The 22,819-nt window shown below is 42.7% G+C and overlaps 1 protein-coding gene across 5 annotated transcripts; it reads left to right on the forward strand.

Annotated features, from left to right (window-relative positions):
- Positions 1-3,315: 3,315 nt before the first annotated feature.
- On the forward strand, positions 3,316-21,525 carry KHK (ketohexokinase). Of its 5 annotated transcripts, XM_083371998.1 has the most exons (9): positions 3,316-3,509; positions 4,126-4,242; positions 11,812-11,946; positions 12,019-12,153; positions 17,535-17,607; positions 18,955-19,101; positions 19,601-19,689; positions 20,791-20,948; positions 21,179-21,525. In XM_083371998.1, exons 1-9 carry the CDS (start codon positions 3,418-3,420, stop codon positions 21,262-21,264), a joined length of 1,032 nt encoding a protein of 343 aa, XP_083228124.1. In that variant the 5' UTR covers positions 3,316-3,417; the 3' UTR covers positions 21,265-21,525. The 5 variants fall into 5 exon arrangements, with proteins under 5 accessions (XP_083228124.1, XP_083228120.1, XP_083228121.1 ...); XM_083371994.1 differs by lacking the exon at positions 12,019-12,153 and having other exon boundaries at positions 3,317-3,509; XM_083371995.1 differs by lacking the exon at positions 11,812-11,946 and having other exon boundaries at positions 3,317-3,509.
- The last annotated feature ends 1,294 nt before the right edge of the window (positions 21,526-22,819 follow it).

The raw sequence follows: 22,819 nt of genomic DNA on the forward strand, positions 1-22,819 counted from the left end.
CCTTCCCAATTCCTGCAATGGGTCCATAAGGATACTATCATTGATGATATCAAAAACTGCTGAGATCTAGGAAGGTCAGGGTGATAGGACCAACCACACCTCAGCTCCCAGTTTCCTTATCATCATTAATAAGTGCAACCAATCAAGTCTCAGTGCTATGGAATCCTTCCAGATTTCTAGCCTTAGCCTCTTGACCACACTGGTTCTCGTGAAAGCATAAGCAATGTAGTTTGTAATTGGCACTTGTGCCCCTGGGGAAAAGATGGATAGGTATTATTCTTACAACCTTGCATGCTTCAATATTTTTTTTATTTTAAAACTGAAGTACTTGGTAGTCCTAGCGTCTATGATTCAGGATGTAAAAATAACTATAAAATCTATAGCTACTGAAGCATCTGATTTAGATGCAGTGGTTAAAATGCAGCATTGCAGGTTAACTCTGCTTACTGCCAGGAGTTTGATCCTGACTAGCTCAAGGTTGACTCAGCCTTCCATCTTTCTGAGGTTGGTAAAAGAGGGCCCCGATTGTTGGGGGCAATATGCTGACACTATAAACAGCTTAGAGTGGGCTGTAAAGCATTACTGTACGAAGCAGTCTATAAGTCTAAGTGCTATTGCTATTTACTGTCAACCCTTCTTGACTGTTAGCTACAGTATCCTTGTACTAAAAAGAGATCTATGCCCCTCCTCTCAGACTGAATTCCTTGCTTGAACATTTATAATGCACTTTTGTGCCTCTAAAGAAACTGAAAATTTTGCCAGTGGTATTCCTCTGTGGCCTACTGGGACTACTTTACTTGTTAATGCTCACTGTCAGACAACTAATTCAGGACCAAATTCAGGCTCCTTTACTTGCTGAGATTGACAGAGAAATGTCTGGTACAGGTTCTGCATAATTTCAGTTGACTGCAAATAAAAATAGTTGTTTGGAAATATGGTTGAAAATTACAGCCTCCCAGAGAGGTCTCTTGTGTAGCTGCCTTATTAGCAGGAGCACAATGTATGGAAGTAGATGGTGGAAGCAGGGATCAAACTGAGTGGTGAGACATATATTCTACCTGAATTTTTGTCAGAAAAGGGATCTTTCTATTCATTTTCCCACTAGCAATTTGTAGCATCTCCTAGACTTGAGTCTCCGGACCATAATTATGCCAAAAAATAAAAGAAAATAGACAGGACTCATATCATTGCAGTATATGTGAAAACACTATAAATCACAGTGAAGGAATGGTTTATATCTCTAGCCTTAGAAAACAACTGCCAATAGAGTAGATTTTTTTTTTAAAAAAAACTAGCTTCAACTTGTTTATTGGTGCAACTAATCAAACAAAACACAGGTAGTAGTACCTTCAGCCGTTTACTTGGTGAGCAGGTAACTCACAAGGAAACCTGCAAGATCTTCTGGAGAAGTGCTGCCCTTTCTCCAATTTTCCTGAGGGCTGGGGGGGGTGTGTGTGTGCTTCTTTCCAGAACGTGCGTGGGACAGAGAGAGGCACATCTGCAGCTGTTAATCATCAAAGCTAAGAATCTTAAATCACCTTGAGCTGGATGCCTCTCCTTCCATTCTTAAGCAAGCATATGGGGAGAAAACAGCCTGAGAGGCTTCCAAAAGGCACATATTCAGCTGTCATTGTTTATATGGGAACAAATGTTTTTGTCCGCTGCAGCAAAAAGGAACTGAAATAATCTATTGGTTGCATTAATTTGTTCAAGTCGACACATTTGCGTTGCATCAGTACACCTGGACCAAGCTAGTGCCATATTTAGATTTTAGATTTAGATTTTAGATTTTATTAGATTTATATACCGCCCTTTCCCGAAGGACTCAGGGCGGTTTACAGGGCATTTTAAAATCACATCAATATAAAATACAAAGTTAAAAGAGAATTAAAAGATTAAATTATCCCTGAAAATAAAACCCCAGTTAAAATTCTCAGCCTGGGTCAGAGAGCTCAAAAAGCCAAGTCTTCAGGTCCCGGCGGAATGAGTGTAGGTCAGGGGCAGTCCTGAGCTCTACGGGCAGCTGGTGAACCACAGCATGGGCTTTTGTTATGAAAAAAAAATAGTAGATGCATACTGTGCCCCGGGAATATACAGTACGTGGAGATAAATGCCAGGTGCACAGAGGAGTTCAAAGGGAAGGTATTTCACAAGCTGATAAGTTAGTTTCCCACAGATGTTTAATAGACAGTCTGTTTTGCACCTTTCATTAAAGAATGCTCAGGTGAAATTCACCCCCTGCGCAGACATGCCATGCCAGAACATTGCATACATACCTGGTGTCCGTCCCAGGGAGCACTGCATGTTTACTCCTGCAAGTGTTAAATAAAGATTGTGATGGTTACATTAACTTTCAGGTCCTCTTTCTGGGATGAGATCAGCAGGAGAGGAGCAAACGCTGAACCCTGGCTGAGACCAGGGAAGGTGGTAGAAGGAGCAGAGGAGGATGTCCATTATGATCCAAATCTTTCAAGGATATCGGTCCCTGGAAAGTATTTACATGTGGGGAAACAATCAGCAAACACCAAAATAGAAGGCTTCTTGCTGGAGTGTCAGTTGTGGAGAAGTGCCATCCCACTTTTCTGCAGTTTCTGTAATTATCAGGCTCTAAACGGCGCAGAAACCTCTGAAACGAGGGAGAAGAGGGTTTTTTTTTTAGACCACTGAAATTGTTATAGTTCCAGGACCCTGACAATGGCTGACTGGATGTGTATTCCTTCTTTCCAACTCTTGGCTTTATATCTGTGATCAGGGTCAAAACTTTTACAAAGTAGCCAACCGGCGAGCCACGCATAGAACATTTGTTTATATACAATCCCCATTTGCAGTCCGTTAGTGGGTGCATTCTCACCTCACGCCACCCCTTGGTTTGGTTTTCTGCAACGTAGCCTATTGGGTAAACCCAGATACTTTACGGTTATTATATCGTACTATCTCAAAAGCATGTCGATTCGGCAACTAGGTAGTACGTCGTGTGAAAGCAATCTTTTCTTTTGCAACGGGACCGCCCACGTTTCCCCCTCCCTCCAGCCCCCCGAACAGCAGGCACGATTCAGACCGGCCTGCCGGGAGTTCCGCGACTGTTGAGCACCAAAGACGCAACAGGTGGGTGGCATTGGACCGGGCACCCGCTAGACTGGCAGCCGTACTTCCGGGACGGGGGAAGGTGGGGGGGGGAAGAGAGAAGTCCTATAAGAAAGAGGGAAAGAACACTTTGAACCAAAGGGTAGGATTGATTTGCATACCGTGGAGGGAGCCAATCGGAACCGACCGTCATGCGCTTCTGCCAATGGCTGTGCGACTGCCCGAGGCGAGCGGAGGCATCCGCTGATCTGGGGGGGTGAGATCAGCCCAAGAGAAAAAGAACGCTGAGTCCCCGGCTAGGACCAGGAGCCGAGGAAGACGCCACTTCGAGCGATGGAGGAGAAACGCATTTTGTGCATCGGGCTTGTGTGCCTGGATATAATCAGCGTGGTGGACAATTATCCGGAGGAGGATTCGGACACTAGGTACCCCCCCACCCCACCCAAGCAAAGGCCTAGCAATGAGGCACGGCTGGGTGCAGACTGCGGAGGAGAGGAGTGGGTGGGTTGTTGTTTTTTCTCCGCTTGCACTAACCCAGGGGTCGGCAACCTCGGCTCTTTTATGACTCGTGGACTTCAACTCCCAGAATTCCTGAGCCAGCTATGCTGGCTCAGGAATTCTGGGAGTTGAAGTCCACGAGTCATAAAAGAGCCGAGGTTGCCGACCCCTGCACTAACCCGTTTTGGTCCGTGTCGCGGGAGGAGAGAGCTCTGCTCTCGAAACCCCGATAAGCAGGAACCAGCTCACACTTGGGAGACATTTCGGGACTCGGTTCGCCCGGCCAGGGCTCAGGACACTCGTAGCTCGCGGAAGAGGGTTCCGGAGGGAGGGTGGAGGTGTTGCCTCGGCGTCCCGAAGCAGCTTTTCTATCTGTTTCGCAATCTGAGAACCCCTTTGGAAGAGAGTGAAATAAATGCCAAGCCCTGAAGTGCTGCACCTCAATTCGGTCCCTAGTTGCCGGAGGTCCCGGATACTAGGGCTGCCTTGTAAAGAGCCTGTCAGAATGGGACGCTGAGGCTGCTGTCGGCTGTTTCTTTCCAGATGTTTGTCGCAGCGCTGGCAACGTGGAGGGAACGCCTCCAACACCTGTACCGTTCTGGCCCTGCTGGGGGCCCCTTGTGCTTTTATGGGTTCGTTAGCTCCTGGCCATGCTGCAAAGTAAGTGCCAGCTGAATACAGAAGGGGATTGCGACTACCCGCTCTACACACACAGGCACACACACACATTAAAAGCCGAAGGGGAAGGGCAGAAGTGTGTTTCCACTTCATGAGAAACGTATTTATTTCATGCACTTGTGTCCCATCTTACTACACTTCCCCACCTCCCGTTCGATCATGTCCAGAGTCTGCCTGGAGAAGTCCCTCCAGTTTTCTTGGCAAGGTTTTTCAGAAGTGGTTTGCCATTAACCTCCTTCCTAGGGTTGAGACAAAGTGACTGGCCCAACAGCCTACAAATGTTTCAAATATTGTACAAAAGTGTTTTGCAGGTTTTTTTTTCTTTGTCCACTAATGTGGTTCCTTGCCTGGAATTGAGGTTATACTGGATTTGCCTCATAGGGGAGAACTCTAATTTTCACAACTTTGTGGCTTAATGTTTTTTTTATAAGCCTAGTCATTTACAGTTTAAAGAATCGGATTACTTCAGTAAACAAAAACTATACATGTTGTGCAAGTCCAAACTGGTCTATTATTTGCCTGTGACAAGTAAGAAAGGAGAGACTGCTATGTGTACTCTGTTATGAAGTGACCATAAAGTTCACACAATGTCAGAGTTCATTTAACATGTTAATTACTTTAAAAACTTGTTTTGTATGGCTCAGCAAGCTGTGTGAACCCAGTCCATTGAGCTTCTAGTTCAGTGTATTGCTGGTACAACCCTGAATATGGGTTAATTCAATGATTTCAAACAAGGTTCAAATCAGGCTCCAGGGGATTCATTTCAGTGTCATGGTGGACTAGTTTTCTTCTGGCTCTAACTAAAAATCTCCCTGATTTTTGTCTTTATTTGTCTTTGTTCTCTCATTTAACTTTGTTTCTCTTCCAAGCTGGGTTGTTCCAAGCCATGTCCTTGGAATGAAAGTCTATCACGTGCTAGTGATAGTCAGATGATCAACAGGTCAGACTTGACATGAGATTCAAACACAGATGCCAGGCATGTTTCTGCCTCTGCTTCTAAAACAACTTGTTTTCATTAATATTGTTCTATTTTTTGCAAAAGAATCCTTCCCTTAAAATAATTGATTTCAACAAGGAATCTTGTGACACTTTAAAGACTAATCATGTTATGTCCAATGAATAAGTCTTGTGAAATTCAAAGTTAATAATAGAGTAATCCTACATGCCTACTTAAAGAAAAAGTAATTAGCTCTTATTCCTAAATATGCATGCCTAAGACTATAGCAAAAAGTTGCAGTATAATAAAAGTTTCTGTGAACTATATTCTACTTCATGTATGAATTATTATTTTCAATTAACCAATCTTTGTGAGGTGTAGATAGAAAAAAATAGAAACAGGGAGTAAGTTAACGAAAGGCAAAACCTATGGTCTGATAACTTAATTAAAGCTTAAATTACTTGTGATACAAAGACAATGACCATTCAGATTGTCAGTAATTGGCAATTGCACAGAATTATTCTAGCATTGCTAAGTTAATTAATACTTGAGGTGCAACAGAAACTGTTGGAAGTACAAAGATAACAGTTAATTAACTAAGCTATCGTGATTATCTTAGGGACGCGGTGGCTCAGTGGGTTAGGACGCTGAGCTTGTCGATCAGAAGGTCGGCAGTTTGGCGGGTCGAATACCGAGTGCCGTGTAGCAGAGTGAGCGCCTGTTACTCGTCCCAGCTTCTGCCAACCTAGCAGTTCGAAAGCACGTAAAAAATGCAAGTAGAAAAATAGGGACCACTACGGTGGGAAGGTAACAGCGTTCCGTGCGCCTTTGGCGTCTAGTCATGCCACCCACATGACCACGGAGACGTCCTCGGACAAGCGCTGGCTCTTCGGCTTTGAAACAGAGATGAGCACTGGCCCCTAGAGTCGGAAACGACTAGCACGCATGTGCAGGGGAACCTTTACCTTTTATCATGATTATCTTATCATGGCACCCATTACTAAGAAATGGTCATTATGTATGCCTATACAGTAAGTGTGTGTGTGTGTGTTTATGCAAGTAAATAGCCACAGACTGTTGATTTTATTGTCACCTGACCTTATAGTTTATATTACACTAAACTTTCCATCCAGGTGTTTGAGAGATGTGACACTTGCAGTCACAAATTTTCATGTAGTTCCTGTTTTCATTTTTGTGGCCCTCATAGTTGACTCCAACCACGTTTACTGAAGTTGGTGTAGAGTCTCCTGCTTGGGTGGGGGGTTGGACTAGATGACCTACAACAGGGGTGTCAAACGGCTGGCCCACAGGCCCAGTGCCTCACGTGGAAGCCACAACCACCCCAGCTCCAGCAAGGGGGAAAAAAGTCACGATACGTCACGACACATCACGTGATGCGGCGAGTTTGACTCCCCTGATCTACAAGGTCCTTTCTAACTCTGTTATTCTGATTCTGAAGTTAATGGCACATTTTTAAACTGTTTCTAGGTAGGAAACACATGAAAACTATAATCTTACTTTTGATTGTAGTTCTGTTTTTATTGATTTTGGAAATATTTATGTTTTATGGTTTTATAGCTTTTATAGTTTTATAGTTTATTGGATCCGTGCCCTTCCTGGCTGGTTTATGCAGCTAGGGAGAGGACACGAGGCTGGTTCCAGGCGGTTATATCTGCTTCTTTGAGTGAGGGTAATTTCCCCACCGTCTTGAAGGAGGCGGTGGTGAGACCCCTACTCAAGAAGCCCACCTTGGACCCAGCTGTGTTGAACAACTTTCGTCCAGTCTCCAACCTTCGCTTTCTTGCGAAGGTTGTTGAGAGTGTGGTGGCGCATCAGCTCCCTCTGGTCCTGGATGAAGCGGATTATCTGGATCCGTACCAATCGGGTTTCACGCCCGGGTACAGCACGGAGACGGCATTGGTCGCTCTGGTGAATGATCTCTGGAGGGCCCGGGATAGGGGATGTTCCTCTGTCCTAGTCCTATTAGACCTCTCAGCGGCTTTCGATACCATCGACCATGGTATCCTGCTGCGGCGTCTCAGGGGATTGGGAGTGGGAGGCACGGTTCTTCGGTGGTTCTCCTCCTATCTCCTGGGACGTTCGCAGTCGGTGTTGGCAGGGGGGCAGAGATCGGCCCCTAGGTCTCTCGTTTGTGGAGTTCCTCAGGGGTCGGTTCTCTCGCCTCTCCTGTTCAACATCTACATGAAACCGCTGGGTGAGATCATTCGTGGTTTTGGAGTTGGGTATCATCAATATGCTGATGATACCCAACTTTTTATTTCGACCCCAAGCCACCCCAGTGATGCCCTCGCTGTGATGTCCCGTTGCCTGGAGGCGGTTCGGGTCTGGATGGGGAGGAACAGACTTCAACTCAACCCTGACAAGACTGAGTGGCTGTACATTCCGGCATCCTGGGACATTCAAAATGTTCCATCGCTTTTTATGGGGGGTGAGTCTTTACCCCCCGTGGATAGGGCGCGCAACTTGGGAGTCCTCCTAGATTCACGGCTTACCTTAGAAGATCATATAGTAGCCGTGACTAGGGGGGCTTTCGCTCAGGTTCGCCTGGTGCGTCAGTTGCGGCCCTATCTAGACCGGGATGCCCTGTGTACGGTCACTCATGCGCTCGTGACCTCTCGTCTTGACTATTTCAATGCTCTCTACATGGGGCTTCCCTTGAAGACCACTCGGAGGCTCCAACTGGTACAGAATGCGGCCGCGAGAGTTGTCTTGGGAGTTTCCCGGTACTCCCATGTTACACCTTTGCTCCGCGAGCTGCATTGGTTACCAGTTGTCTTCCGGGTGAGGTTCAAGGTCTTAGTGATGGTTTTTAAGTCCTTACATGGCATGGGTCCGGAATACCTCGGGGACCACCTGCTGCCGGCGTCAACTCCCCTCCGCCCTGTGCGTTCCCACAGAGAGGGCCTCCTCAGGGTGCCTCCGGTCAGAGAATGCCGGCTGGTGGCCCCCAGGGGGAGGGCCTTCTCTGTGGGCTTTGTGGAATCAGCTGCCGGTTGAGCTCCGGATGGCACCGGATCTCCGCTCCTTCCGGCGCGGGTTAAAGACCCACTTATTCGAACAAGCTGGCCTGGCCTGATGGGGAGTCAATTTAGGGTTCTAATATTTATATATATATTTTATTGTTTTTACTGTGGGCAATAATTTAATTCTTTTTTAACTTTTGTATTTTTGTAGTTTTATGATATGCCCTGTTCACCGCCCTGAGTCCTTCGGGAGAAGGGTGGTATAAAAATCCAATAAAACTAAAACTAAACTAAACTAAACTAATCTTGCAAGCTGTCATTAATGTTGTAACCCACCGAGCAGTGTGGTGGCTTAGTGGTGAAGATGCTTGCCTCCCACTCGGAAGATTGAGAGTTCAGTACTAAGTAACAGCAGATGTTCCTCTCCTAGGGCACAAAGAAAAAATATCTGCTCATGGCATCAGGAAGGGCATCCGGCCAGTAAACGTTCAGCTCCATCTGGTCATCCTGAATTAAGGGATTACAGGATCATAAAAATGGAGGGTTTTTTTTAATGTTTTAAGCCACGCTGAGTTGAATGGGTAGTAGACAAAATGAATAAAAATAATAAAATAATCTTATCCCAACAGTATTGCTATCCAAAATGTCTTCATATGTAACATATGAACAGGACAATACAAAGCATATTTATTGCCAAGTATGCCTTGGAATATAGCCTAGTTTGCCCATTTTAATTAATTATTTTAGCTATTGTAAAACTGTTGAGAAATTTAGAATGCACTATTAAGACAATACTTTTTTTAGTTTTCTCTATTAATAATCATATTAAATCAGTTCCCAGTTTTCCAAAACAGTTTTTCACAGCTGATTTGGTTAAGCAAGTAAGCCATAATGTCTCACTGAATGGCAATATAGAGCCATCAGCCCTGAGTTTTCACTGTTTCATTGTAGTTCTTATTTTAGTCTTTATTAAATCTTCATTTTAGTCATAGACCAGCATAAATTCTTGTATATGCTTTCAAAAACTTGCCAAAACTGTGTTGATGTGTGGTCATCTTATTTCAGTTATGGAGCCTGGTTTTAATTCTTTGCCCAATTAGAAAATCCATTTAAATAAATGCAAGAGACTCTCTTGATATACAGGTGAAACTCAAAAAATTAGAATATCGTGCAAAAGTTCATTTATTTCAGTAATGCAACTTAAAAGGGGAAACTAATATATGAGATAGACTCATTACATGCAAAGCAAGATAGTTCAAGCTATGATTTGTCATAATTGTAATGATTATGGCTTACATCTCATGAAAACCCCAAATCCACAATATCATAAAATTAGAATATTACATGCAATCAATAAAACAAGAAGTGTACATAGAACAATATCGGACCTCTGAAAAGTATAAGCATGCATATGTACTCAGTACTTGGTTTGGGCCCCTTTTGCAGCAATTACTGCCTCAATGCAGCATGGCATGGAAGCTATCAGCCTGTGGCACTGCTGAGATGTTATGGAAGACCAGGATGCTTCAATAGCAGCCTTCAGCTCTTCTGCATTGTTCAGTCTCATGTCTCTCATCTTTCTCTTGGCAATACCCCATAGATTCTCTATGGGGTTCAGGTCAGGTGAGTTTGCTGGCCAATCAAGCACAGTAATCCCACGGTCATTGAACCAGGTTTTGGTGCTTTTGGCAGTGTGGGCAGGTGCCAAGTCCTGCTGGAAAATGAAGTCAGCATCCCCATAAAGCTCGTCTGTGGAAGGAAGCATGAAATGCTCCAAAATCTCCTGGTAGACGGCTGCGTTGACCCTGGACTTAATGAAGCACAGTGGACCAACACCAGGAGATGACATGGCTCCCCAAATCAACACAGACTGTGGAAACTTCACACTGGACTTCAAGCATCTTGCAGTGTGTGCCTCTCCATTCTTCCTCCAGACTCTGGGTCCTGGGTTTCCAAATGAGATGCAAAAGTTGCTCTCATCAGAAAAGAGGACTTTGGACCACTGAGCAACAGACCAGGTCTGTTTTTCTTTAGCCCAGGTAAGATGCTTCTGACGTTGTTGTTCAGGAGCAGCTTGACAAGAGGAATATGACATTTGAAGCCCATGTCCAGGATCCATCTGTGTGTGGTGGCTCTTGATGCATTGACTCCAGCCTCAGTCCACTCCTTGTGAAAGTCCCCAACACTTTTGAATGGCCTTTTCCTGGCAATCCTCTCCAGGCTGCGGTCATCCCTGCTGCTTGTGCACCTTTTTCTTCCACACTTTTCCCTTCCACATAACTTTCTATTAATGTGCTTTGATACAGCACTTGGGGAACATCCAACTTCTTTTGCAATTACCTTTTGAGGCTTTCCCTCCTTATGGAGGGTGTCAATGATGGTTTTCTGCACAACTGTCAGGTCAGCAGTCTTCCCCATGATTGTGATTCCTACTGAACCAGACTGAGAGACCATTTAAAGGCTCAGGAACCCTTTGCAGGTGTTATGGCTTAATTAGCTGATTAGAGTGGGACACTTTGAGCCTAGTATATTGCACCTTTTCACAATATTCTAATTTTCTGAGATTGTGGATTTGGGGTTTTCATGAGCTGTAAGCCATAATCATCACAATTATGACAAATCACGGCTTGAACTACCTTGCTTTGCATGTAATGAGTCTATCTCATATATTAGTTTCCCCTTTTAAGTTGCATTACTGAAATAAATGAACTTTTGCACGATATTCTAATTTTTCGAGTTTTACCTGTATACTGGAGCAATTGAGACTGCAATGTCACATGAATAGTTTGACAGGTGTGGATGGGCTGCTACTGGTTACTGACATCACATAGATTACGAAACAGCTGCTTTCAAATGAAAAGGTAATGAAGGAGCCGAGTTCTAGTAGCTTTTGTTCAAAGCAATTAACCTGGGGTAGATTTTGGGAGTCAGACTTTGTGGACATATTCGCACAACATGTTTTATCTGAGTACTGAATTAATCTTTTAAGCTCACATAAGGTAATACAGTGAAACAAACTACTGACACAGATGAGTTCACCCCACACATTAAGCCACAAAAGAAACTAATCAAAACAATCATGAAGTGAACTTGACATGTTATGTAAATGTATCTGCTAGATCCTGAAGTGAACTGGTGAAGCAAGTTGGTGAAGATAGTCTATATTCTCAAGCTCTAAATTTATGATCTTTTGCTTTCAGGAAACAGACTTTTTATGAAATTGATCTGAGGCAGTTCAAGGACCATTCTGTTCCCATTCTGCTTACTATGGAATAAATTCTGTCTGTTGACTCCTGAGCAGCATATGCTTCAGGGAGCAGAGCTCCGGAGTAAATGTAACGAGATTTTTTAAAATAAGTACTAAGTGCTGAGGGCATCAGAGCTCTCAGCTTCCAAACTGCAGAGTTCATTTTTATCTGCTTTCTTCAGACTGTTACCTCCCTCTGTCCTTGCAGCTTGTACACTGACAACCTTTGCCAAGCGGCAGTAACGGCTCTGCTGTCTTGAAGAGAAGCTTGGGAGCATCTGCCTTCTATTCCACCAAACAGAGAACCTCACACACACACACACACACACACACACACACAAACACAGACACCAAGAAGATGCTCATGTTTTCTGCCCTCCCAGCTTCGTCCGTGATGATTTCCAACGCTATGAGGTGGAGCTCACCCATGTGGCTTTACATCTGGCATGCAGCTTGCCCGTTTCAACGGTGATCAGCAATTCAGCCACAGGCACCCGCACGATCCTGCACGCTGCTAGGTGCGTAGGTTGAGCATTCTTCGCAGTGAATTCTAATGTTTTTTTCTCTCTCTCCTCTTCCCTGGCCCCAAGCTTCATCTTGTCTGACTTCCAATGGCGCAAGGTGGAAGTTGCCCACTTGGTCTGGCAGAGCCAGGGGGAGACACCGTGTGCCTGCTGCCTCATCAATTGCCGCAATGGTTCTCGGACAGTTACTCTTTATGACACGTAAGACCTGGCCCACTTTGGCTCTGCTGCCCCCATCCTTCCCCCCCTCTACCAATGGGTGGCACAAAAGGATTCTCAGCACCCCAACAGAGGCCAGGTGGCCTTGACTGCTGTGTGGTGGGTGAGGATTGGCCTGCTACAGCAACTTCTTTTTTTTCCAGAAAGAGATTACAAAGAGTATAACTAGGATTATGTTTATACTATTAAATAGTTGAATAGGCCCTTCCTAGCTTCCTATTTTAGCTGCTTACATACACAGTGGAGAAGCAGGCTCATAAAATTGCATGGTTTGTTTCAGTACATGGTTCAAGCTTGTCTAGATTTTCATTTCTTTCTTCCTCTTCTAAACTGCTTCTTCTACCCTTCATCCAAGCCATTAATAAAAAGGGCAAAGTTCTGAGGAAATAGCTGTGTGGCACTCCACTTGATACTACTCTCCAAGCTGATGTGGAGCTGGCTATGAGTACTACTGGGGTATAATTACTGGGCCAATAGTTCTATCATCTAGCTCCTATTATACCATTTTATTAATGAGGATATTGTGAGAGTTGATGAAATCCTTTGCTGAGATCAAGATACACTAAGTCCAGATCTATTAAGCAAATGTGAGAAATTGGGTGATTCTGTGAGAAAAGGAGATAAGGTTAATCTTGTTTATGACAAGCTCATACTGACTGCTATTAATTCTTGCATTCCTGTTAAGTGCTTATAGGCATCATGTTTAAAATCTGCTTGAAATCTTGCCCAATATAGAGAATGGGAAGTATAAAATGAGAAACATGAAAAAGGATGTTTAACAGAATGACGAACAAGGCTGTTGATGAGAAAAAGATGCATATAAGACAAAGACTGCTCACAAGTGAGAATGAGAGTAAGATGTTGCTTAATGTGTATAGGGGGAAAGGTAATCACAAAGAATAAGGTTTTAAAAAAACAAGGAAAAGTTACAATGAAAAAAGATACGAAGATACTAAGCAATTTGTATGGAAATAAAAATTATTTTGTAAGTACAGTAGGTGAAGAGAGCTAAACAAGGACCTTCCAACAATTTGAATGATTATGAAATTAAAGATGGAAATGATAAAATGATTTGGGATGAAAATGTAATTAAGAGAATTTTGAAAGAGTATTTTGGAGTGTTGTGTGGGGTGCTATAAATGTTAGTGTCCATGAACATATTGATGATTAAGGCCATTAATCCTGTGAGAACATTGGAAAATAGTAAGACAGTGTAGCTGTAGATTATTGTAACTATTTTGCCTATGGAGTGACTGTACTGTAATTTATTTAATGTATTGGAAGATTACAACTGAGTCTGAAGATGGGAATTATGCTATTACTGTTACTGTATCTAATAGGGAAGGTGACAAGAGTGAACAATGCAAAAAGCTACAAGTGTGTTAGCATATTGAGTGCCTAGTAAGCATTTGGTAGAATTCTGATAGCAAAAGTATGAGAAATGACAGGGTGCATAATTTCAGAAGTGTAATACAACTTTATACTGGACAAAGGTTATGCAAACCAGATTTTTCCCCTTTAATAGATCATTGAAAGAAGTAGGTTTCAGAAAACTTATTGTAGTATGTTTCTTGATGTATGCTATAAAGAATAGGATTTCATTAAAGAATTTTTAGCAAAGGTGATGTTGAAAGTTGATTACCTAATGAAATGAGGTGAAAATAAAATATGCAAGAGAATAAATGGAATGTTTAGAGAATAGTCAATTTTAAGCAGGTCTAGAGAGGTATTCTGAATGATGATGGTGAAAACCGTATTTAGTCATAATTCCTTTTATTTTATTAATTTCATATCTTTAACAGCATTGCCTTACTATTTCTTACTTCTTTTCTAATTTCCATGTACTGTTGCTACAATAGAGGATAGCCTTGTGTGTGTGTGTGTGTGTGTGTGTGTGTACAATGTTTTCTTCCTTCCCATCTATTACTATTATTTGCTAATATTATTAATGTCATAATTATTTGATAGATAAATGGATATAAATTATACAGCACTTTGTATTTCCAAACTACATATGGAATAATTATCAAGCTGGTTATCAAATATTAATAACTTTTTTGCCTAGCAAAGCTTTAACACCTACACAACATTCATGCATCACTTAACCAGATTCCTGAATTAACCATTTTCAACCCATGGATTGACACAATGTACTGCATGATAAAGTAACCAAATATAGTGGATCTGTACAGTATGTTAAGCCATTAAAGAATCATACTGAAGTTAATGCTAGCCAATTCTAAATACAGTCACTTGTTGCTTTTGCATGACTGTTGTTTGTAAGGAGAAACGGCTTTGCATGCAGTAAGCAGTCTGCCATTGCCTGAACTTTTCTTTACCTGAGAGCTTTATTCCATTTTGCAGATTGAGTTCCTGAACCTGAGAGAAATGGGTATCACCTAATAAATAGCCTGCCTGAATAACCAAGAAATCTACATTGATTGACTTACTTTTTATTATAATTTTGAAACAATAAACATTTTGAAAAATAAAGAGGCAAGAGTATGCCAGTTCCTTCCCATTGCTTTCTTCTAGGTCTAGGATGTTTTTCCCTGACGAGGTTTCACTTATGGGATTTCTTGGACAGCCTGATACCCAAAAGAACAACCCTATTTGTTCCTTTAAAATCAACCAAGATAATAGCAAGATAATAAGAAAAAATATTAAAACTACCCTCTCCCCATCAGAGAGTCAACATCCAGTGAACGAATAGACTCCCCTTTCTATGTTGAGAGCAGGACCACATCGTAATGGTTATAGCTTTGTTAAGAAATAGCATATCCAGTTTTAATTCTTTGGACTACATAGGAATTAATATAGCTCTTGTTCCAGTTTATTGGGAAAAATAAGTGAGCAGGTCCAGATAGGACTTAAAATGCCTCTCAAATTCCTCCAGAGGTGCCACCCAATGGGAAAGGAATAAAAGCATCCATGCATGAGCTAATAAAATCTGATTTATTATTAATTCTTGGTCAATTGCTAATTAAATCCAGATTGCTGTCAATCATCATTGCCAATCTTAATTCTTGATTATCCTTCCCAAATATGGTTGTGTCATCTAGTGACCTTCCCCTTCCTCAAGAAGCTTTTTGGCTCACAGAGCGAGAAATTCAAGTGTGACTCCCACCAGCTCACAGCAGGAAAGAACCTGGGCTTTTGACAACAGCAGGTGAGATGTAGGCTGGGCAGTGCTAAACAAATCAGTTCTGAGGGGATACACGAATCAATACACAGTATTCGTACAGACCAGGTCTTCACAACGACAAAAACAAAATAAATAACCAAGGGTAACCTATACCTGGTTTGTATCTTTGCATGTGCTGGTCTTTATCTGACCAAGTTAAGTGTGTTTTGTGTCTACAACCAATGCCTGCGCATGTGTCTATATTCACCATCCAGAGATTAGGAGAGTCCAGGCCCTGCTGGTTTTTCATAAAGCCCTAAAGTCCTGGTTCTGCACCTGGCCTGGAGAGCCAAGTGTCTGAAGGCACTTGTCTCCTGACTGTGTTAGTAACTGTCAATTGTGATACTTTCCCGCTGTGTATTTTAATTTTTATATTTGTGATGAGAATTTATTTATTTATAAAATTTATTGGCCACCCATCTTACCATTAAGATGGGCATTAAATTGTTTTTCATTGAAGATGGTTTGCTACTCAGTCACTTGCTGAGATGGGTGGCTAGACAAGCTGAATGAAAGAACAAATAAATAATATACAGAAACGCTTATATGACCCCCTTATCTTTTCCCAAGGGGTGGGGAATGCGCAGTTTTCCATCTCCCGATGCCAATAGAGTGTCAAGGCCTGGTTAATAATTTGAGGACATGCAAAATGCCCAAGCTTGTCATCTTTCCAAATGTGATTCTTGTGGCCTTTGATCAAAGCAGTCTCTTTGTCTCCTAGGCTGGTGGGTTAATCATTAAAACCGAATCCATTTCAGGTAAAGTTAATCCATAAAAATGAGGACTGAGAATTAAATATCATCTGTTTCCATGCTAAATATCTCCAGATGAAGTTCCTGAGTATGGCCTAGTGCTAAGACAATGTTTTCAAAGTGAGGGAGCTATGAAATAAAAGGAACAAACTGAGAATGGAGGATCAAACTCAATTCTAGACAAGCATCCTTTTCCCGCCATAATAGCTTAAGGAAAGGAGGACAGTCCACAAATGCAGAACAAGGACAGGCAGGCTGAATGGTCCTATTAGGGATAAATGTGCATTTATTTATTTTTTTTATTTTAATTCCATTTATATCCCGCCCTTCTCCGAAGACTCAGGGCGGCTTACAAGCTTAGCAGTAGCCTTCATTCTATGTATATGCCTGCTTATTAGGGCTTTCACACACACCCCAAGCGGCATTATTACAAAGTCAGCTTAATTGCCCCCAACAATCTGGGTCCTCATTTTACCTACCTCGGAAGGATGGAAGGCTGAGTCAACCTTGAGCCTGGTGGGATGCGAACCTGCAATAATTGCAGGCAGCTGGTGTTACTTAAGGAGGCATTAGCCCACTGCTCCACCAAGGCTCTTTATTTATTGCAGACTTAGTAAGCAGTTGAGATTAGTCTTTTTTCTCATGTTTATTTTGTAATTTTGTAATTTTTTAACACTGTACAGACTGATGGCCATCATTGTTTTCTATAATATATTTCACACTTTATGTGTATATACTGTCTGCTTTCTTTTTTCTCAGTACATTACAATTTAATGTCAAGTGATGGCTCCAAGTTCAGATTGTTATCATGGAAACAAAAAAAGAGGTTGGCATATCATAGTTTATTATGGTTCAGTTAGATGCCTAGGTACATTTCTAAAGTAAATAAATTCCATATCAATCGTACATGATACATTTACCAAGAGATTTCTTCATATGTGCTTTTTATCAAATTTTGGGAAAAGGAATGAAGCTGTAGAGACATTCTTACGTGGGATGGCTGCCTATGCTGCCTAAAGCCTTTGGATGTGTAGCTGCAAGCAGCTTCAAAGTACTTTGGAATTGCTCCCAGTAGGAGGTGAAATTAACTTTAAGCTTGCAAAATCAGTTCTGTATATAACTGAGCCACCATGTTCAGAGGAAATATGTTTATTCATTGGAAACTTGGGATTAGCAATAAGAAACTGTTCGTGTCCCCTTTGGATTTGCTAGATTTGGTTTGGTGCTAAGAAAACAGGATGCTACACCAGGTAGAGCACTTTGAGCTTAAGAAGCCAACAGGTGTTTTGTTTCCTGTTTTATTGAATTGTAAGGATGTATGCATTTGCTTCCTGTTTCACTGATTTAAGATGGAAGAGAAATCAGTTTCTTGCATTAATTAAACTTTTTTCTTCCTCTATTCCCACTTCCCCTTCTCCCAATTGCAGCAATCTGCCAGATGTGACAGCTGCTGATTTTGAAAAAGTTGACCTGTCTCAATACAAATGGATCCATTGGGAGGTAAGGCCTTGACTGGAAAGGGGGTTGGTGTCCATTGTTCATATGATGAAGTGGTGGTGGTCAGATTTACTATCCTTCCACAATATGTGGGCACTCTTTTACACATAGACAGGTGATGCTTGATGGCAGGGAATTGTCAGCAGCAAATTGAATTGTGCCATCCTCCCTAAGCATTTGTCTGTGGGTGGCATGCTCTACTTCTTTATTTGGGCCAATCTTCCCCTCTTCCTTTCTAACCCTACTTTCTATCTTCTGCATGCCATTTTTATTTTTTTGGGTCAGTATAATGGTACCTCTGAAATAAAATTTGAGTGAGATGTTTTAATATAAAACAGATAATAATTATAACTAAAATTCAAATACCCAGTGAAGCCAGTAACTCAACAATAGAACAAGGAAAAGCAGAGACTATGGCTGTGTTCATATCTATTTTTAACAAATTAAAATAAATGGTGTAATCCAGGGGTGTCAAACTCAATTTCATTGAGGGCCGCATCAGCATAGCGGTTGCCCTCAAGGGGCCGGGTGGATAGGGCCTGGGTGGGCGTGGCTAGAGTGCGTATGGCCTACTGGGTGGGCGTGGCCAGCTCTACATCGTTCGCATCAAGGGTGCCTATGGGGGCCTGGGCAGGAGTGGGACAGATCTGAGGGTCTCTGGCAGAAGGAGGGTCTCTGGGCCAGGGCCAAGGCAGTGGGGGCCGTTCCCTCCCTGTTTCCAGGATGGCTTCGCGGGCCACATGAAACCACTTCATGGGTCGGATCCGGCCCCCGGGACTTGTGTTTGACATGTCTGGTCTAATCCTAACCAAGAGTAATATATTGGACAAATGATTACAGTTGGTTAGGATTAAACCGTAAGTTTACCACATAGAATGGGTTTCCACAATGTGATGATTTATAAAATTGTTCTGTAAATTATCATGTATGAACCTACCCTGTTTTTATAGTTCAGTGCATTGTGTGACAGAAAATAGGTTAATGAGGTAACCAAGTTAAGTATTTTATGTTAACACAGCCTATAATAACAAACTAGAAACGTGAAATGAACCTAGCAATAGGCTGAACATTTAATGCAAAACTTTCAAAATACATACCAACCATGCCTATTCACTACTGAGGAAGAAAGTATTCCCTACTCGCTAGAGTTTCTTGGATCATCAAACACACCAGAGTCCACTATCCAAACCATAAGTGGCTGGGTATCAATTTTGGGAGTAGCAGGTGCACATGGCTCAACCAGTGAAAGTGGTGAGGCATCTAAGGTCACAAAGGCTTTCAGTAATTCCAGGAATAACGTCACATACAGACATCTCAGATTGTGTTACTAACAGTAGCATTTTCTCCCAGGGGAGGAATGCTTCGGAACAGGTTAAAATGCTGCAGCAGGTGGAAAAGTATAACCAAACCTGCCCACCATCTGAGCGAGTGACCACATCTGTGGAGGTGGAAAAGACCAGGCCAGAACTGTACCAGCTGTTTTGCTATGGAGATGTGGTAAGGGGTCAAGGGTGAAGGGGTGATATAGGTTGATGTCGGCGGGAAGCACAGCTGGTCAAGAAAGAAAGCACAGTGATGGAAGAACAACCTGCCCTTCAGTTACGTTCTTCACATAGGGAAGATCTGAGAGATTTTGCCTCCTTCTCCTCCTGAAGGAGGAAGCTACCGAAGATGTATTGGCATCCCTTGTATAATTATTAAGTATTCTAAGTTCACTTTCTGAATCAATAGTACTGTTTCAGTCACACATTTCCAGAGATTTTCTACATATGTTTCATGTGCACAGAGAAGTAAACAGCAATATTCTTGGGGGATTTCTACAGCTGTGAGGTGAAATTTTCTAAGTCTAGCTAGAATACACCCCACCCCCCATGCTCTTGAGACTGACAGTCATTCCCTTCACACATAGCACTCTGAGGCATCTGGTCACCCAGAGATACTATGTAATAAGGCCCAGCTAAAAAGTGGTGACTTTATTGTGGTTCTCTTCTTCTAGGTCTTTGTCAGCAAAGATGTGGCCAAGACATTTGGATTCTACTCGGCTCCTGAGGCTGTGAAAGGGCTCTATGATCGTTTGAAGCCAGGGTAGGAGGGAACCAAAACATGGGGACAAACCTGGATCCTTCACCAGTTATTGGGGTTGGTATGAAATGGAATAGCAGAATGAAGAGAATCTCAGAGGCAAAAGTGGAAGCCCTTTAGAGGTCATCTCAACCAACTTCACCAACTGTAAGAAACCAGAGAGCCCAAATCACAAGTCATTTAATGTTTTGGAGAAGATGATCTTCTTTTCCAGCAGCTTTAGATATTTCTTAGCAGCTAAATTCAGACTGGAGTCACACATAGACTGTGCCAAACCACATATGACTGGGTCTTGCTGAATAAACTGGAATAGGGGTGGCTTCATACCATGCTAAACCAGAACTGTACTGATCATGGTTGAATTGGTGCTACAAGCTGATATGCCCAAATCAGATTAAATGCTTGTTGCACGTGATAGACAATCTAGGGTGCTATCTTTTGCAGCAGCTTTAGTTAGCAATCCTGTCAGAAGCACACTTCTTTTAATACTTTAATGATTGGATTTATATCATGCCTTCGTATCTAGTGTTCCCTTAAGGTCTTCTATCTTTCTTTCTGTTTAGGCCAAAGGCTGAGTTGCACAGACTTCCCTATTGAGAGCTGAAAGGAAAGCTCACATAGATTCAGCTTCTTGCCCGGGTACATTATTGGAATGGGTGGACAATCAAGATTCAGCCTCCCCAGTTATATGGCAAAGTCTCTAGCAGTAACAAACACTCCTTCAGATTTGCTGATGAGGTCCCAAATAGCTGGAATAGGGAATGTTTTGTATGGAAGTAATGGGGAGGGAAATATTTATTAGTGCTGGTCCAATGCTTTGGAATCAGTCCCACCAAAATACCATGAAGCAGACAGGTGTGAAAATATACCAACTTTCTGCAACACTTGGAAGCATCTTTACTTTTTCCCCGAGATCATACAGTTTAGAATATTGCAGACAAGGAATACATTCATGCATCTGCCTGCTTATGTAGTAATTTAGATTTATTCATTTGATGAATCCAAAACACTACATAGGTTAGTTTCTATATTCCTTATCCTTCTGTATTTTGGGATTCTCACTCATCCCATAGCGAACCACCTACCTTGTCGGTCCATTTCTAGAGCTACTTTGGTCTGTGCTTGGGCCGAGTATGGAGCTGACGCAATGGGACCAGATGGGCTGCTGGTGCATTCAGACGCATTCTCCCCTGAAACTGTTGTGGACACTCTGGGGGCTGGAGACACATTCAATGCTGCTGTGATCCTGGCTCTAAGCAAGGGTAAGTTCTGGATGCTTCTCCTTTTCTTGTGGATATAGCATGAGCGGCAGAACCCTTTACAATTGCTTCTGTGTCTTGGACAGAATACTTTTTAAGTTGCACAACAAACCACTATCTAATAGCATCAAGAAGGAGATCTGAATGGTGAGGAAACTCCTGGCCATTATTCCTCCATCTCTTGTATGCCCATCTGCCCTAAAGTTAAACTGATTTCTCACTTCCTGTGGCAGGAAAAACACTCTCTGCAGCATTAACCTACGGATGCCAGGTAGCAGGCCGGAAGTGTGGGGTTCACGGCTATGATGGAATCGTGTGAGCAACCTGCTGAAAACTGTACCTGCTGGATTTCACTGGACCATGGACTAATACTGTATTTCTCACAGTTGTGTTCTATTTGCTAGTGGCACTGGCACTGCTCCTCTGGCATCTCCTGCGGGTGGGAAGACATGTCAGGCTGCCTGCCACACATTCCATATGCAGTCTGGCTGAGCTGGCTCAGATGCTCCTGTCTCTTGCCAGGAGGAAAAGAGATTTCGCTGTATGACCATGTAAAGATAAATAAAATACTTGAAGTTGATTGCTCCTGGTTCATTATGCAAGGAATTCTACTCAAGGGGTGTAGTGTGTGTGTGTGTACACAGGCTGGCCTCAAAGGAAAAGGATGGGCTGTGCCTCAGCCAGCCAGATCCAGGAGTGCCAGAAGTAATGAGAGGAGAGAGGACATGGAATTAAAATACTGCTGATGCACTTGTTGCTATTCGGTATATCAAGGCTGGGAGCGGTTTAAGACTTCAGTAGAGTAACAGAGAAAAGGAGAATACTAATCCATGCCACCTAACAATGGCCAGAACACCCCTGCCCACTAGTGAGCCTACTTATCTTCTGGCTGAAGACATCATGTGAGGAAGAATACGGTACAAACAGCTAGTTGCCCAGTCAATTAATATGATGCGACAGTCCTTGAAGTTTTCCTCTTTGCCAGATACTGTGATTATCGGCTCCTGTACCTTGTAAGGGAAGCTCCTCCTTGCCTCTCTAAGCCACTAAGATTCCTGGTAATTTGTTGCTCTTCCTATATGGTCCAGAAACATATTCAGTTTAAAGATGATTTATTGGCAGATTTGGAGAAGCAGAAGTACAGGAGAAGCATACGCATTTCTGGCTGTTTCCCCAGGCTTTGGACCATGTGGTTACGCGAGCTCTGCTGTTGTGGATGTGTTTTCTTTGGTGATTGGGGTGTACTGGTTTAACCATGGAAATCATGGCTTGTGGTTTTTGTTTTAATTTCAGAGTCACTTTTGTGAGATGGGAGGTCATTTAAATTATATAGGTAATATAAATGCCTTGGCAAAAGATTTATGCGATGCCTTTCGCAGTGTTGCGTAAGCTTTTCCCCAAAGGAACCTGCTGAGAGAATGACCAGAATGATCATCTGAAACGCACAGCTAGATCCTTGGCCAGACTGGGAAATTACAGCGGTAATTGCTGTCCTGTCCCTCTGCTACAGCTCCTTACTTGAGGAAGGCAGAGTAAGAGATTCTAAGTAGACCCTTCAGAATCGGGAGCCTGCTCTGTGAAGCCTGCTGAGACAGGCTTTTCAGTTTAGAGAAATCCTTCCTACCTAGGTAGCATCACCTCCTAGAAAGGTTGTGGTCCTGTATGCTGGGGGAGGGAGGGAAGAGGCTTCCATGTCTGATTGAGGAGAAAGGGGAGCCATTGTGCTAGGCTAGGGATATCTTTTTAGTGACTTCTATTTCTCAAGTTTTAGATTTGGGATATGCACCCCTTGAAAGCTGGAAAAGAAATCTCTTTAGATAACAGAGTGCAGAGCTGACTGAACAGGGAATCCTATTCTGTTTTGCTTTGGTAGA

Source organism: Vipera ursinii (assembly GCF_947247035.1).
Source record: "Vipera ursinii genome assembly, chromosome: 1".
In the NCBI taxonomy this organism is placed as follows: domain Eukaryota; kingdom Metazoa; phylum Chordata; class Lepidosauria; order Squamata; family Viperidae; genus Vipera; species Vipera ursinii.

Coding starts and splice junctions, on each gene's coding strand:
- KHK (XM_083371998.1), top strand. CDS start 3,418: ATGGAGGAGAAACGCATTTTGTGCATCGGGCTTGTGTGCCTGGATATA. Junction 11,947..12,018: donor ACGATCCTGCACGCTGCTAG/GTGCGTAGGTTG, acceptor CCTGGCCCCAAG/CTTCATCTTGTCTGACTTCC. Junction 19,690..20,790: donor TATGATCGTTTGAAGCCAGG/GTAGGAGGGAAC, acceptor GTCCATTTCTAG/AGCTACTTTGGTCTGTGCTT.